The sequence below is a fragment of the Gymnoscopelus microlampas genome, assembly GCF_963454915.1.
Source record: "Gymnoscopelus microlampas genome assembly, chromosome: 10".
NCBI classification, from domain to species: domain Eukaryota; kingdom Metazoa; phylum Chordata; class Actinopteri; order Myctophiformes; family Myctophidae; genus Gymnoscopelus; species Gymnoscopelus microlampas.
Window position 1 is genome coordinate 6,704,517 of NC_139947.1, and position 17,500 is coordinate 6,722,016.

Below are 17,500 nucleotides of genomic sequence, written 5' to 3' on the forward strand. Positions count from 1 at the left end.
GAGGGGGTTGAATGAACTGAAACCAGCGCACCCCAAAACAACAGGTTTGGGGATCTGTTGGGAATTGATTACATGGCACAGTCACCTGTGCGTCCAGTCGCGATGTTTGTAAACAAATAATTGGTCTATGACCCACCGGGGCACTGCGTCAGGCACCTAAAAAACGAAAATCCAAAGAAATCTAAAATGACGCAGATGCTTTCCCGGTCTTAATGGGTTGAATAAATAAAAGCTAACACAGGCACAAACTCCAGCCTGCGTGGTCCTGCCACATTGCACTGGCTCTGGTGTCGAAGGCTCCGAACAGAGAGACATGTTTTGCTAATGAGAGTGGTAGGCGTTAGCGAGCCTCCAGGACAGACCGGGTTACAATTAATAACTTTAAACTTCTGACTCCCACAGCTGCTGCACTGCAGCACAATAACAGTAATTTAATAGGACCACTCTCTCTCCTCTCTCTCTCTCACACACACACACACGGTCACACGCGCGCGCACACACACACGCGCGCACGTCACACACACAGTGTTGATAGGTCCATTAGCTTAGCCTTGGCAGCTAATAGACTGGTGAGAGAGTCTCAATTAACCTTAGAGATAACACACACACACACACACACACACACACACACACACACACACACACACACACACACACACACACAACATACGCACACGTGAGTGTGCACGCAGTGGTGGATAAAGTACTTAAATGTTTTACTTAAGTAAAATTATCAATACTGCAATGTAGAAGTACTCTAAAGTAAATGTCAGGAATTATAAATGTCCTTGAGTAAAAGTACAAAAGTATTGGTTTGAAAAATATACTTAAAGTACCAAAAGTAAAAGTACCACATTTTTTGAAAATAGCAGATCTACAAGCTGTGAGCTCGTAGATCGGCTATTTTCAAATGGCCTAAAAAAACAGGGCTAAAGTGGTTATTGTATGCTTTATAATGCAATAATGTACATCTGGAAAGTAACTAGTAACTAACGTTTTCAAATAATTGTAGCGGAGTAAAAGTACAATATTTGCCTCTCAGATGTAGTGGAGTAGAAGTAAAAGTACTGAAAATTGGAAATACTCCAGTAAAGTAAAAAATACCTCAAAATTGTACTTAAGTACAGTACTGGAGTAAATGTACTTAGTGACTTTCCACCACTGCAACATACTCTCTCACACGCGCGCGCTCACAGAACATATGCGCTCCTACTGTATGAAACATAAAAACACACATGCAGCAGTAGATAAATGTTCAACCGTTTTTACTTAGTTTGTTTTAAAAGGTCAGAGGTTATGACTACACTGTTAAATATGTTCATACTGATTTAACTCTGACAGAGTAACACTCTCAGAGTTTAAAATGTCACAGAGGACTATAATGTGTATCCTATAAATGGATGGTTGTTGTTTGTGATTGGCTGAGCTGTGTTTCGAATTACACGTTATCATTCCGCCGTCGGAAAAAAAACAACTGTCATTTCGGACAGGCTTTCTGAACTAGTTGGGAGATTCAGGAACATCTAGGGGTACAGGAGTTCTGAGACCATCCATCAGAATTTGATTGGTAGTTGTATCACCTCCCTTTTTGAAAACTTTGTAAGGCGCATGTATTGCTCTCCATAGGCTCTATGCACAGCAGCCATATTATCACTTCCTTCACAGGTGTTACCAATGATACTAATGAAGGCTCTGTTCCATTTAGTGTAGCACAGTGTAGTTCCCCCACCTTTTAATTTCCACGACCCCCATAACTCTGAGAGTGTACCAATGGAACCAAATGGACCCGTTACACACCTGTAAGGGGACATTTGGAACCCCCTCAAGGAACCATGAGGGTCCCTGGACCCCAGTTTTAGACCCACTGGTGTAGCAGAGTGTTTCCAGTGAGCCAACATGCACAATATCAGCACCCTGACTCTGTTTGACCAGAATGGAACAGAGCCTTCATTAGTATCATTGGTAACACCTGTGAAGGAAGTAAGGAAGAGCCCCAATTTCTCTCCAATATGGCTGCTGTGCATAGAGCCTATTGTGCCAAACTAAGTGTTTCCCCTCATTTGATTTTCCTATTTGTCTCATCTGTTTAAGAAAGTAGCTAGCTGATATATTGCACTTTTACCTTAGTGCTAGGTATACTCTTAGTTGCTTGTTTTAGAAGAGAATACACTTCTGGTGGTGATTAGTAGTTTCCTTGCCTACCTATGTTGAATGCACTTATTGTACAAGTCACTTTGGATAAAAGCGTCTGCTAAATGACCTTAATGTAATGTAATGTTAAAAGAAAGATCTACAAGCTCACTACGCATCACCAAGGTATGTGGGGTTTCAAAGGCTAAATTAAGAAGACAGCAGCAGCTGGCAGAAATCAAAACTGTAAACAAACTTGACTTTAGAAACAGATGGTTTCGACCCAATCAACACTTATAACTTTAACCCATTGAGACCTGGGACGCATCTGAGTCACTTTTTGATTTGAGCTAAAAAAGCATTATTTTACACTTTGGCTATTCAAAAATAGCAGATATACAAGCTCATAGCGCGGCACTCGGTGCCGCGCTATGAGCTTGTATATCTGCTATTTTTGAAAAATCGTGAAAATGTGTGCAAATCTTTGAATATATACTGTTTTAAAGCAACATTTTTAACTCAAATCTTTGCTCCTGGGGGTTCCTGGAACAACATATTTTGAGATGGGGGTCCGCGGCCAAATACATATCATCTTGGGGGTCCTTGACATGACAAAGTTTGAGAACCACTAAACATACGTTTTTTTCAGAATACTGTTGGAATTTAGAAGACATTTGTAGAATCGGCTTCAGGTCTTAATGGGTTAAAATGATGCATTTCTTTAGGACGACACTACACGCATATCAACTGATTAAGAACATCTTTCTTGTCCTTCTTGTCATATTCTTTTCCATCAACGGCAGAAGCCTCTTATCTCCATATTTTCAACTTGGAATGTTTTTTTGTAAATGAATGCCCTACAGTAATTCATACAGTGTCACACAAAGGTAGCAAAAATAACAGATCTACAGGCTCACAATGCAACATGACATTCACTATTAACCCATTAAGACCTGAGGCCAATTCTACAAAATGTCAGTTTGTCACAGTTTTCTGTTTTTAAACGTATGTACTATGTCAGTGGCTCTCAAACGTTTTCATGTCACGGACCCCAAAATGTATATGTATTTGGCCGTGGACCCCCCCATCTCAAAATATGTCGTTCCAGGGACCCCCCAGAAGCAAATATTTGAGTTATAAATGTTCGCAAAATAAAAAATTGTAAAATATATATATATTCTTGCAAGCTGCTATACTGTAGGTTTCATTATGGAGTATAAATGACCTAATCAACCCCGTTAGAACGGCATTTTAGGTCCATTAAATAGTAGGTTGGGTCTTATAATATAATATCTCGAAAGAAACAGGTCTTTTAACCCATTAACTCATCCACTGCCACTGACGTAATTGACGTAATTAACCAATACTGCCACTGACGTAAAACATTTTTTTATTTTTTATTTGACCCAAAGATTTTTCGAAGATCTAGACTCCCATCCACTTCCTTGTTAACTTAAAACTTAACACTTCTGTATCTCGGCTCCTGAGTACTTTTTTTTTTCAATGAAAAATCTCTGGCAGTGGGCACACGCAAAAAAATAAAGTTCTGGCATTTTTTTTTTCAGTCTACGCCACATTTTGTCACTTTAAACTGCAGTTTAAAGTATATTTATATTATCATTTATTTATTTATTTTCATGTATTCATCTTTTACAGGAACAATACCTTTGGGGAGCTGTTTTCTTATTTTTTATTATAATTTCAGTTCAGTTTATGAGCAGAAATGCTGCGACATGTAGTAGCTTTCTTTGCACTTCTATTAAGAGTCAATACATAGTCTTAAATGCATTTAAATGAGATTTTGTTTGTGTTACTATATATTTTGCCAATTTTATTTGATTTTTACTTAAAAGGCATATCGGTCTCCTTGATTACTAATAAACAGTTTGAAAAAAGTCAGTCGATCACTAAACAGCTAATGACAGACTGTGTTGTCTTTAGTCTCTTAAGGCATTGCTATGGTAACAAAGTAAAACTGATTGGATCACATTTCAACGCATGGACACACATGCATGAACACACATGCGAGTGCGCGCGCACACACACACACACACACACACACACACACACACACACACACACACACACTTCATGTACATACATTGCTGACGGTGCATGGGAGTGGACCAACAGATACGTTATCAAAGTCTATCACCATGGACTGTGTGTGTGCATGTGTGTGTGTGTGTGTGTGTAATTGGCTGATGGTATGTGAAAGCATATCAGAGAGACAGAGAGAGAGAGAGAGAGAGAGAGAGAGAGGGAGAGGGAGAGAGGGAGAGGGAGAGGGAGAGGGAGAGAGAGAGAGAGAGAGGGAGGGAGAGAGAGAACTAGTCCAGTAATGACTGATTGAAGAGAGAGAGTCTGTCCATCTGTGTGTGTCTGCATGCATGCATTTATGTGTGTACGTATGTGTGTGTGTGTGTGTGTGTATTCGTCTGTATGTGTATGTAGGCATGGGTGATTGGCGTGTGTGTGTGTGTGTGTGTGTGTGTGTGTGTGTGTGTGTGTGTGTGTGTGTGTGTGTGTGTGTGTGTAATGGACAGCTGGTGACAGATCCACTCTTTAGAGCTTCCTGGAGTGACTGAGTTAAACACACACAAAGGCACGCAAACGTGCACGCACACACGTACAAATGCATGCACACACACACACACACACACGTACAAAGAGACACCCTCCTCGTCTCTCTCTCCATCCCTTCTGTTTTTGCTTTTTTCTTGGTTTGTTCCCTCCTTTTTTCATCCCTCTATCAGCGGGGTTCAACCTTTCTTAACGAGCGTCACCGGGGTAATTAATTGGTGTCTGACAGACAGGAAGTGCGATCGCTCCACAGGAAGTGGACCACAACACAGCCAACTGCAACCACAGGAGAGAGTCTGGCTGTGCGCGCGTGCGTGCGTGCGTGCGTGCGTGCGTGCGTGCGTGCGTGCGTGAAGCACCTGTGTGTATACTCAGGGGGTGTCTGCAATAAAGGCCAAAAGTGGCTTTGAGCTAATCTGTAAACACACATACAGTACACAAAATACACTTCACGTACCCCCCCATTGTACAGTTATTGTATTAACATGTTATTATAGTTACTGTATTAATATAGTTATTGTACAGTTATTGTATTAACATGTTATTAATTACAAAAACAACAAGAAAGTGAATATGTTTCTCTCCTTCCCTCCCTTAAAATCAGAAACGTCCACGCCTCCTCCTTTTTTACTTGAGTATCAATACTGCAACGTAGAAATACTCTGTTACAAGTAAAAGGCCTGTGTTCAAAATGTTGAGTAAAAGTACAAAAGTATTGCCATCAAAATATACTAAAGTAAAAGTACAAAAATGTTTGCAAAATAACATATCTACGAGCTCACAGCGCGTCGCAATGCGACACGTTGTGAGCTTGTAGATCGGCTATTTTCAAATATCCTAGGTACTGTATAAATAAGCCTAAAGTGGTTAATGTTAGTTTTATAATGTAATATATTTACATATACACATTTATATATACACCACTGCACGCACACACACACACACACACACACACACAGTGGAGACATACAAAAGTGACATGCAAAGCACGTTGGGCAAGGCCTAGCCGGTTGAGTGACTAAACGGAAGTACCAGAATTTGGCGGAAATGACGTTGACGGTTCACAATTCTGTTTACATTCTCCGTGAATGAAAGGAGCGTTATGATTGGTCGAAAAAGATCGTTTCCGGGGGGAATACGCGGGGACGAGGCTATGCATGCAAAGTGAGTCTGTCATCGGCCAATCAGTGGCGTTTCCCTGGGGAAGGAGGAGGGGCTAATGGTTGTATTGACAGACCGATAGGCTCTATGCACAGCAGCCATATTATCACTTTCCTTCACAGGTGTTACCAATGATACTAATGAAGGCTCTGTTCCATTTAGTCTAGCACAGTGGTTTCCACGACCCCCATAACTCTGAGAGTGTACAAATGGAACCAAATGGACCCGTAAGGGTCCATTTGTACACCCTCAGAGTTACACACCTGTAAGGGGCCATTTGGAAGCCCATGAGGGTCCCTGGACCCCAACTGTAGACCCACTGGTGTAACAGAGTGTTTCCAGTGAGCCAACATGCAACAACATCAGCACCCTGCTGACTCTGTTTGACCAGAATGGAACAGAGCCTTCATTAGTATCATTGGCAACACCTGTGAATGTCTTCACAATATGGCTGCTGTGCATAGAGCCTATAGGCCAGAGAAATGATCTCATTACTGCCACAGGAGTTGAACCGCCAAACCCTGGTCTGGACACAGAGCCCTTGAGCAGAGAAGTTTCACAGTCTGTTTGGTGTGCGTGTTTGTGTTTGTGTTGTGTGTGTGTGTGTGTGTGTGTGTGTGTGTGTGTGTGTGTGTGTGTGTGTGTGTGTGTGTGTGTGTGTGTGTGTGTGTGTGTGTGTGTTACCTCCATGTTGCTGACTCGTCCCTCCTGGAAGGAACACTCCAGAAGGTTGTTGGTACAGATGTGTCTGTATTTACACCAGCTGCACGGGAACACACTGCTCACACACGACGTACAACTACACGCACACGCACACACACACAGCAGGTATTAGTGATTTTCAACATTTTTATGACACACAATGAATCCTAGCACGCAACAGATAGACCATAATATAAAACCGCAATACATTTAATTTTAAATATAGAACATAACACAATATACACATAACACATACAACACAGAAGCAGCAGAATAGAGAGGAGCAGCATGGACGCAGAGATGGACATGTGAATGAAGATAAACATGGGAGGGTGTGTGGGGGGGGGGGGGGGGGGCGTCAAAGATATCTCTCTCTGTCTGTGTGTGTGTGTGTGTGTGTGTGTGTGTGTGTGTGTGTGTGGGTGTGGGTGTGGTGTGTGTGTGTGTGTGTGTGTGTGTGTGTGTGTGTGTGTGTGTGTGTGTGTGCTTCCTGTGTATCCAAAGTAGTGACTGAAAGATAGATTCAAAATGCTCCCCAAGGAGAAAGAGATAAAAAAAAAGAGAGTGAGAGAGAGATAAAGAGAGACATAGAGAGAGAGAGAGAGAGAGAGAGATAAAGAGAGACAGAGAGAGAGACAGACGAAGAGAGAGAAAGAGAAAGAGACAGATGGAGAGAAAGAGAGAGAGAGACAGATGAAGAGAGAGAAAGACAGAGACAGAGAGAGAAAGAGACAGAGAGAAAGATGGAGAGAGAGAGAGAGAGAGAGAGAGTTCTCTCTAGCCAGGCTCTTAGCTGCTGTTACCATGGTAACTAGAGGGGCTGCATGGATTATATTACCCCTCCCCTGGGGAGCACTGTGTGTGTGTGTGTGTGTGTGTGTGTGTGTGTGTGTGTGTGTGTGTGTGTGTGTGTGTGTGTGTGTGTGTGTGTGTGTGTGTGTGTGTGTGTGTGTGTGTGTGTGTGTGTGTGTGTGTGTGTGTGTGTGCGTGTGCGTGTGCGTGTGTGGTGTCATACATGCTTCATATTATAATCATAATAAACTTCCATCCGTATTTAAAAGATGTCATTCCATTAAAGGGCCATTCCACTGACAATGTCGCCGTATCGCCGTAAAAATCCGTAAAAAAAAATCTCCCGAAAGCATCTCTGGCTGAGGTTTCATCAGCCACCTCTCTGTTCCACTTAGCCCCGCCTCCATAACGGCCGGTGGGCGTGTCATTCGTTTCATGGCGCTTTTTCGATTGACGGGCCCGTGGCCCGCCGCCAAAACACCAGCTCGTTGCTAGCTAGTTACACAGAGTGTGGATCAAATGGGAGCGGTGCAGTCCCATGCGTGCCAATGAAACATACACTGGCCATAAAATCTTCCTGTTGGGTCGTTCTGGACAGACGACTGGGTAAAGCACAGGGTCCACACACTATGGTGTTAGACAACCTGCCAGCGTCTGCCTTGGCATCCCCGACCTGAGATGCGTATGAGCTTCTGGCCGCTCGCTGGCTAGTGTTTGGATTTCTATTCATTTCTATCTCTGGGACTCCGATTTATATTGTAAAATCAATGTTAATGTAACTCTGAGAGTGTACAAATGGAACCAAATGGACCCGTTAGGGTCCATTTGGTTCCATTTGTACACTCTCAGAGTTACAGACCCACAAGGGTCCATTTGGTTCCTAACTATCCATCATTTAGCTGGGGAGTGGACCCCCTGGAACTCCCTCGAGGACCCCTGGGGGTCCCTGGACCCCACTTAAGAGAACCAATGCTCTCTAGGAGTGTACACATGGAACCAAATGGACATTAGAGACCCGATATTTAACTCTCTCACAGTTAACAACCGATGTCATAGTTTCAATAGGCTCTATGCACAGCAGCCATGTTATCACTTCCTTCACAGGTGTTACCAATGACACTAATGAAGGTTCTGTTCCATTTAGTGTACTGTATGCAGAGGACCTGCTTTTGCTCATGTGAGACATAAGTGAAATGAAACCGCTAATATTTTATTCTATCTACCTACTGGTGTCACTATCGCGACACCTTGTGAGAAAGTTCATTGGCTATTTTCACTACTACAGCTAAAGTTTATCGGGTGTAAGCAAGTAAGTAAGCCTTGCCGAGGCATGTGGCCCACAGGGCAGGAGCCTTTCTCCTGTTTCTGAGGTGTGTGAGGCAGTTTAATGTAAGTACAACCCTGGACACATGATGCTAGTAGTGTCACAGGGACTTACCCCCAATCCACCCCTATGCCGAGTTCCTTCATTTTTATGGTCTTTGGTATGACCCTGGCCGGGGAATCGAACCCCGACCTCCCAATCCCAGGGTGGACACTCTAACCACGAGGCCGCTGAGCTGGTTCCAGGCGTCAACTGTCATTTCTGACAACATTTTAAAAGTCACAACACTTGCCAGTGGAATGGACCTTTAACCCTATGAAGACCGGTAACGGATCTGTGTCATTTTAAGATTTCTTTGGCTATTAAACCATACGTCTTAAAAACTTTCTCTATCTATCTTTTTCATGTCAAGGACCCCCAAAATGATATGTATTTGGCCAGGGACCCCCATCAAAATATTTTGGTCCAGGGACCCCCAGAAGCAAAGATTTGAGTTAAAAATGTTCGCTTTAAAATAATATATATTCAAAAATTTGCACACATTTTCACGTTTTTTCAAAAATAGCAGATCTACAAGCTCGTAGCGCGGCACTCGGTGCCGCGCTATGAGCTTGTAGATCTGCTATTTTTGAATAGCCCAAAGTGTAAAACAATGCTTTTTAGCTCAAATCTAAAAATAGATGCGTTCCAGGTCTTAATGGGTTAACAAATAGCAGATCTACAAGCTCGTAACGTGGCCCTCGGTGCCGCGCTAAGAGCCAAAGTATAAAATAATGGTTTAAGTGGTTACACAGATGCGTTCCCGGTCTTAATGGGTTACAATGTCTTTCATAAGAATAATCAGTTCCGTGTTATCGAGCTGCATGAATGGCTCTGTAAAAAAAACGACATGTAGTGAGGAACCCTTGACCCCTGGCCCGGAGGTAAGGACAGTAGGCTCTATGCACAGCAGCCATATTGGGAATGAATTGGGCCCCTTCCTTACTTCCTTCACAGGTGTTACCAATTATACTAATTAAGGCTCTGTTCCATTTAGTGTGGTATAGTGGTTGTCTTATTTTCAAGGACCCCCATAACTCTGAGAGTGTACAAATGGAACCAAATGGACCCTTACGGGTCCATTTGGTTCCATTTGTACACTCTCAGAGTTACACACCCACCATAAGGGGCCATTTGGGAACCAAAATGGAGTGTTTCTACTAGTGAGCCAACATGATATCAGCACCCTGACCAGAATGGAACAGAGCCTTCATTAGTATCATTGGTAACACCTGTGAAGGAAGAAAGAAGAGGCCCAATTTCTTTCCAATATGGCTGCTGTGCATAGAGCCTGTTATCAGATGAAGTCAGTAGGAGTAGGAGGTGATACGTACGACTGGAGGACGGTACAGTTGTAGTAGATGAAGTCTGTGCTGATGAACATGTGTCCCGTCTCTTTGGACATCAGACTCAGCTTGACGACGCGCTGGTCACCTGGAGACAACACACAAGTAGACACACTTACACATCAGATCACCAACAGCAGGGGCTCTCTCAAAGTGGGGTCCAGGGACCGGGCCCTGAGGGGGTTCCAGGGGGTTCCAGGGGGTCCCCAGCAAAATGAGTTAACTCATTGAGTGCCAATGACGTCTTTTGACGGCCATTGTCAGTGTGCCATTAGTGCCAATGACGCATTCTGACGTCTCCCCAAAAAAAAAAAAAAAAAACTTTTTTTTTTTTTTTTTTTTTTTTTTATATCTCAAAGGAACTAGGAGAAAACCATTTTCGAAAAGTTTTTGCTCCATCCACTTCAATGTTAAAAGTGAAACGGAGAAAAAAATAATTTTTTTCCTCCCATTGTAAATGCTATATTTCTGAGTGAGGCATGGCACTTTTAAACATCAAAAACAAATGTCAACGAGGTCAAAATGACCTCGTTGAAATTTGTGAATGTGAAACCACACCTGAAGTGACTCAGTGATTAGCAACCATCAGGGGATCAATCACACTGAAGACAAACATTCTGTGACCAATTGAAAAAGGTAAAATAATAGCCTATTCCGTGGCACAGGGATCAACAAGCTTGAAAAAGCCTGGCACTGAATGAGTTAATATATTATCAAAATCTGTTTAACCACCTTAAATAATATAGAGTGGCTAATCGAAAATAGCTGGTCTACAAGCTCACAACACGTAGTGATTTATTTTTAAAAAATGTACTTATAGCCGGTACTTATATGCTCCGTATTTGTTCCATGCTTTTTCCATATTCAGACAGTGGTGGAAAAAGTACTCAAATGTTTGACTTAAGTAAAAGTATCATTACTGCAATGTAGAAGTACTCTGTTACAAGCAAAAGTCCGGAATAAAAAAATGACTTGAGTAAAAGTACCAAAGTATTGGTATCAAAATGTACTTAAAGTACCACAAGTAAAGTACTAAAATGTCTGAATATAGCAGATCTACAAGCTCACGACGCATCGCAATGCGGCGCAAATTGTACATGGAAACCATGCTGTTATTAAACTTATTAAGTCTGTTTGTGGCACTACAGATTATTCTGTTTCAATAGATTCTGCAATATTACTATTGGACACGTATTACTGGCAGTAACAACGAACAATAACACCACATAACAATAAGATAAGGCAATTCACTGGGGTGTCATCTTGGAATGGCCTCTGGTCAGTAAATTCGGACTAAAGTTCTCAACAGGCCTGAAAATTAAAACCGGACCTGAACCGACCCAAGTGAGTTAGAAACCCCAGCCTGACCCGAACAAGAAACAAACACACACACGTCAGTTATTGCCAGAAAAGGCTGCAGAATCTACATGGGCGGCGGCTCAAATCAATGGAGCGAGAGAAAGAGACAGAGAGAAAGAGAGACAGAAAGAGACAGAGAAAGACAGAGAAAGACAGAGAAAGACAGAGACAGAGAAAGACAGAGAAAGACAGAGACAGAGAAAGACAGAGACAGAGAAAGACAGAGAAAGACAGAGAAAGACAGAGAAAGACAGAGAGACAGAGAAAGACAGAGAGACAGAGAAAGACAGAGAGACAGAGAAAGACAGACAGACACACACACACACACACACACACACACACACACACACACACACACACACACACACACACACACACACACACACACACACACACACACACACACACACACACACACACACACACACACACACAGAAAAACAGAGAGACCGAGAGATAATACTTGTGCATAATATAATGTGTCTTGTATTTAATTAACGTCTCATCATGTCAGGTGTGTGGTTCCATGTCCTTCTAGCAGGTGAGTTTATCTATGAAGGAGCGTGTCCGTCTAACGACAGACAGTGTGTTGTTTGTCCTTCCTCTATGGTTTATTTATCGCACGGGTCAGCATTTTGCATTTATGAATGGAAACTTCTAGAGTGGCAGCATCGGCACAAACGCCTATCCCAGAGCGGAGGCTCACAGCTGCAGTCTGACAGCAGCTGTCACAGTTAGTTGACACAACGCAGCCAAAAAGAATTTCAAATCATTTCTGTCAGATCTCTGTTGTATCTCCTTATTTCAACTTTGTATGTATGTTTTTTCTTCGTGGATGTACGACCTACTTCACAAAATACGAGGGTGAAAATAGCCGATGTACAAGCTGGTACAAACAGGTTTTATCCAGTGGTGGAAGTACTACTCAGATATTTCACTTAAGTAATAGTAGCAATACCACGTTATAAACAAATACTCTGTTACAAGTGAAAAGCCTGTGTTCAAAATGTTGCTTGAGTCAAAGTACAAAAGTATTGGCATCAAAATATACTTAAAGTACCAAAGTAGAAGTACTAAAATGTTTGAAAATAGCCGATCTACAAGCTCACAACGCGTCGCGATGCGACGCGTTGTGAGCTTGTAGATCTGCTATTTTCAAATAGCCCATGTATAAAATAGGAATAAAGTGGTTAATGTATGTTTCATAATATAATAACTTATATCTGCAAAGTAACTAGTTACTCAAGTTGTCAAATAAGTGTGGTGGAGTAAAAGTACAACATTTGTCTCTGAGATGTAGTGGAGTAGAAGTAAAAGTATTGAAAATTGGAAATACTCCAGTAAATACCTCAACATTGTAAGTACAGTACTCGAGTAAATGTACATAGCTACTTTCCACCACTGGCTGTTTCTATGGACGCTATGCGTTAAGCTAGCTTTTTATGAACATTTGTTTAAAGTGGATAAGTGTGTCTGCGGGTTTTATAAATATTGAGCCAATGAAAAGTATTAAAGAGCTTGTGATGAAGTAATAACTACGTTGGTTCCACTGGAACACAGGTTCCTTTGTCCATTTCCTGTAAATGTAACAAACAAGGTCTAGGCTACACCCGGCGGCCATGACATACTTCCAAACATCTGTAGCATAAAGAACGTCCTTTATACGAGACACCAGCAGTGGTGTAAAGTAACTAAGTACATGTACTCAAGTACTGTACTTAAGTACAACGTTGAGGTATTTTGACTTTACTGGAGGAGTATTTCCAATTCTCAATACTTTTACTTCTACTCCACTACGCCTCAGAGGCAAATGTTGTACTTTTACTCCACTACAATTATTTGAAAACTTTAGTTACTAGTTACTCTGCAGACATAAATGATTATATTATAAAACATACATTAACCACTTTAGCCCTATTTCATACATACAGTGGGCTATTTTCAAAACATCCGACTACTTTCACTTTTGGTACTTTAAGTATATTTTGATGCCAATACTTTTGTACTTTTACGCATGTAACATTTTGAACACACGCCTTTTACTTGTAACAGAGTCTTTTTTTTTATTATGGTATTGCTACTTTTACTTAAGTAAAAATATCCGAGTACTTCTTCCACCACTGAATACCAGCGCGGTGCGCCGCAACGGACATAATTATCATGCAGCTGTGACCTCCTGAAGGGTTAACAGCAGAGAGCAAGAGGATGGATCAAGACTCGAGGGAAAAAAAAAAAACAACTGGAATCTGCAAATCCCTGTCAACCATCCAGGAGTCAAACAAGACATACATGAATTAAAAAAAACACGAGATTCTACCGATCAACTATTTCTCATGGCGTTGGAAGTAAAAAAAAGAGGAAAGTTTGAAGAGTTTGCTCAGACTGCTGGGAGAAACTCATGAACAACATCCTGGTAAAAACTGAAGGAGAAGAAGGCTATAGCCATGCAGATGGAAGCCCCCAGACGAAGCAACACTTTATGTCCTGGATGTCTTGTTAAAAGTAGAAAAGTGCATCCGTTTGGGCCAAAGGCTCTGGCTGGTGCTGGAAACTCATCATTTTGTACAAACTGTAATTTATACAAATTAGATACCACTACTAGACCATGTCCGTCCGGGGATATGAGCACCCAAAGTATGTGCAGTGTGGGTTATGCGCTGTGTGCACAGACAGTATATCAAGGAAGGAAAGTGACTTTGTACTTGGTACCTGCACAGTTCCCACACACACACACACACGCGCGCGTCATGGTCCGCTTGTTTCACGGATGTGGCAACACCGGCGCTTGTTTCACGCACATTATTTGGCAACATGGGAGCCAGCGACCACAAACCTCCCCCCCCACACACACACACACCAAGGGGGTCCGTGGACCCGGAGTCCAGCGAATGCTAGCTTCGGGGACTACTTGGGGGTCCGCAGACCTGCCGGGCATGCCACGTGGCCGAGCATACACAGACAGTGAGTAAACAACAGGCTAACGCTTAGCACCAACAGCTAACGACATACTGTGGGGGCCCCGTGGCGCGGCGCGAAAAATCACCATTCTACTGCTCCTTCAGCAGCCGCTGCTTCGGCTCTGAGAGTGTACAAATGGAACCAAATGGACCCGTAAGGGTCCATTTGGTTCCATTTGTACACTCTCAGAGTTGTGGGGGTCGCGGAAACCACTGTGCTACACTAAATGGAACAGAGCCTTCATTAGTATCATTGGTAACACCTGTTAAGGAAGTGAAAATATGGCTGCTCCCAGCATTCGTACTGTGGGGAAAGCTTTTGTAGAAAAACCCCAAAAAATCAACAAGCTCTCAACGAGCTATTTTCAGCAAAAGCTTTCCTGCCCTTTCCCCACGATAACAGAAAGCAGAGAAGCCTCTAGTATTGTATAGAGCCCTGAGAAACTCTGCTTAACCATATCGGGTTTCAGTGATTAAAACGTTGTTTTAATACAGCTGTTCATGTTTTATTTCCCACCAGCGTCAAGAAAGCTTCAATAGAAATCATATTTCCTCCACGGATTTCAAGATAAGAGCTATTTAGTTTTGAAAGGTGTAATAGGCTCTATTCACAGCAGCCATATTATGAAGACATTCACAGGTGTTACCAATGATACTAATGAAGGCTCTGTTCCATTCTTGTCAAACAGAGTCAGGGTGCTGATGTTGTGCATGTTGGCCCACTGGAAACACTCTGTTACACCAGTGGGTCTACAGTTGGGGTCCAGGGACCCTCATGGGCTTCCAAATGGCCCCTTACGGGTGTGTAACTCTGAGAGTGTACAAATGGCGTTGGGAAGAAAGCTACTGTAAACAATATGGTTCATGTAAAAACATCCTATCACACAAAGAATTGGGCGGCCCCCCTGTAGTAACTCTGAAGACCCCACTGTTGAAGACCCCCCGCTCTAATGCATTTGTGTGTGTGCGCGTGCGTGTGTGCGCTTTCTGCTTTGGCAATGTAAACGTATGTTTTCTCATGCCAATAAAGCCCTTTGAATTGAATTGAACTGTATTGTGTGTTTACCGTAGGCGTGCGTGTCGGTGGGCAGCTCTCGCAGGGACGGCGACATACACAGCACCTGTCCCTTAGCAACCACTTCACCGGGGGTCTCACTCAGGTCCTCAAACACACAGGACACGCCCCCCGACAGCGCCGGAACATTCTGCACTCGCACCGTCAACTAGAGAGAGAGACAGACAGACGGACAGACAGACAGACAGAGAGAGACAGAGGGGTAAGTTAAGGCAAAGCAGTTGCTATTCGCTGATCCCCTTGTGGCGACTCGGTGTTGCCTCAATAAAAACAGCTGCATTGGTATCTTGATCTAACCACGTTTCAGTCAAAAACATAAAATCAAGATTGTGATCATTTCAATGATAAAATAATTAATTAAACCTGATTTTCCTTTCAATGACCTATGAATAGTGCTAATTCTATTAAAGTATTATCTGTCTGGTTCTTTGGGATAGAAGATAGGGGCAGGTTAGGTTGACGTGGAATGTTAAATTTGCTATACAGTATTAGCAGAACAGGAGTACTTCCGGTTCCCAGTTCTATAACCTATCAAACATTTTGGAGGCTAAAGGAACATGGAGCTGTGAGTGAGTGAGTGAGTGAGTGAGTGAGTGAGTGAGTGAGTGAGTGAGAGAGAGACACAGGATATTACAAGTGGGCCCCCAAATAATTGGCTAATTAACCCATTAAGACCTGAGGCGATTCTTTAAAAAAAAATCTAAATCATAACAGTTTTTGAAAAAAAAAAAAAAAAAAAAGTTTCCAAGATTTTTCAAAAATAGCAGATCTACAAGCTCATAGCGCGGCACTCGGTGCCGCGCTATGAGCTTGTATATCTGCTATTTTTGAATAGCCAAAGAAATCTAAAGTGACACAGATGCGTTCCAGGTATCAATGGGTTAATGTAATTCTATGTTTGCTCCATTGATCCAAGCCAGAACACAAATAGATGCTATTTTCACTTTTTTTGTGTATTAATGGAATTTCATTGAAAAATGATTGAATTTGTTTTTAATTTATGAAAATGTTGGATTTTCAGAGGATTTCTTTTTTTAAATCTGGAACACGCCCACAAAAGGTTCCAGTGGCAGAACCTGACATAAGGGATCTAAAAATAAATAAAAGAAAAGCATTTAATTAGACACAAACATACTTTAGTATACGCCCCCGTGTGCAGCATGAGTCATGAACATTTCAATTTAGTGCTTTATGGGAAATGACAAACACAAATCAAATCTATGGGGTCCTTTAATAGAATTATAGAACATTCAGCAAATATGAAACATTAATTGCTGATGTGTTCCCAACTTCCCATCAATGTGAATATTGTGAAGAGAACGCAACAAGATAATGTCAACAAAACATTGAATTATAGTCCAACGTGTCATAACAGAGCCCTATCAATTCGTTTCTCTCCGTGTGTGTGTGTGTGTGTGTGTGTGTGTGTGTACACTTGTATTACTATACTTGGGATTAGCCTGTCACAATGATTACATAATTATCTCATCGCAATTATTTGAGATAATCGCAATTATCTTTGCATAATCGTTTGTTGTTGTGATGTTGAAAAATGTTCACACATTTTCAAGAATAAAAAAAGCACAAATAGCTGATCTAGACACGTTGTAAGTTTGTAGATCAGCTATTTCTGCTATTTTTACATATATACAATTAAATATGTCAGTCATTTCTTTGTATATTTAATTATTTGTCATATCTGCCCTGTGCAATGTTTGATTACGAAGCCTAGAAGGCAAACAGAAATAATTAGTTTATTCATATGTTCAACAATGCCAAACACACAATTACATTGTTAAACGCAATTATTTGAGAGACAATTAATGAATCGTGACAGCCCTACATGGGATGGCTAAATGTCCCTACAAGTATAGTGACATTTGATAAATAGACATTATGAGGACTCTAGTTATTGAAAATGATAAAAATGGTGAAAAGACCATTCATAGAATTGTCATCCAAAACTGCTGCTCTCCTCACAAGTACAGCAATGGCATGCAAACCTGTGTGTGTGTGTGTGTGTGTGTGTGTG

General features: G+C 41.9%; 1 protein-coding gene across 1 annotated transcript in view; it reads right to left on the reverse strand.

The window, feature by feature from the left end:
• The window catches only part of plxna3 (plexin A3), a 203,241-nt gene that overhangs the window by 52,775 nt on the left and 132,966 nt on the right, over positions 1-17,500 (reverse strand). The window contains exons 11-13 of the mRNA XM_084070225.1: positions 15,460-15,616; positions 10,066-10,165; positions 6,559-6,673 (exon numbers count right to left, since the gene is read on the reverse strand). Of these exons, the coding sequence (XP_083926351.1) occupies positions 6,559-6,673; positions 10,066-10,165; positions 15,460-15,616 (372 nt within the window). The remainder of the gene's footprint in view (positions 1-6,558; positions 6,674-10,065; positions 10,166-15,459; positions 15,617-17,500) is intronic.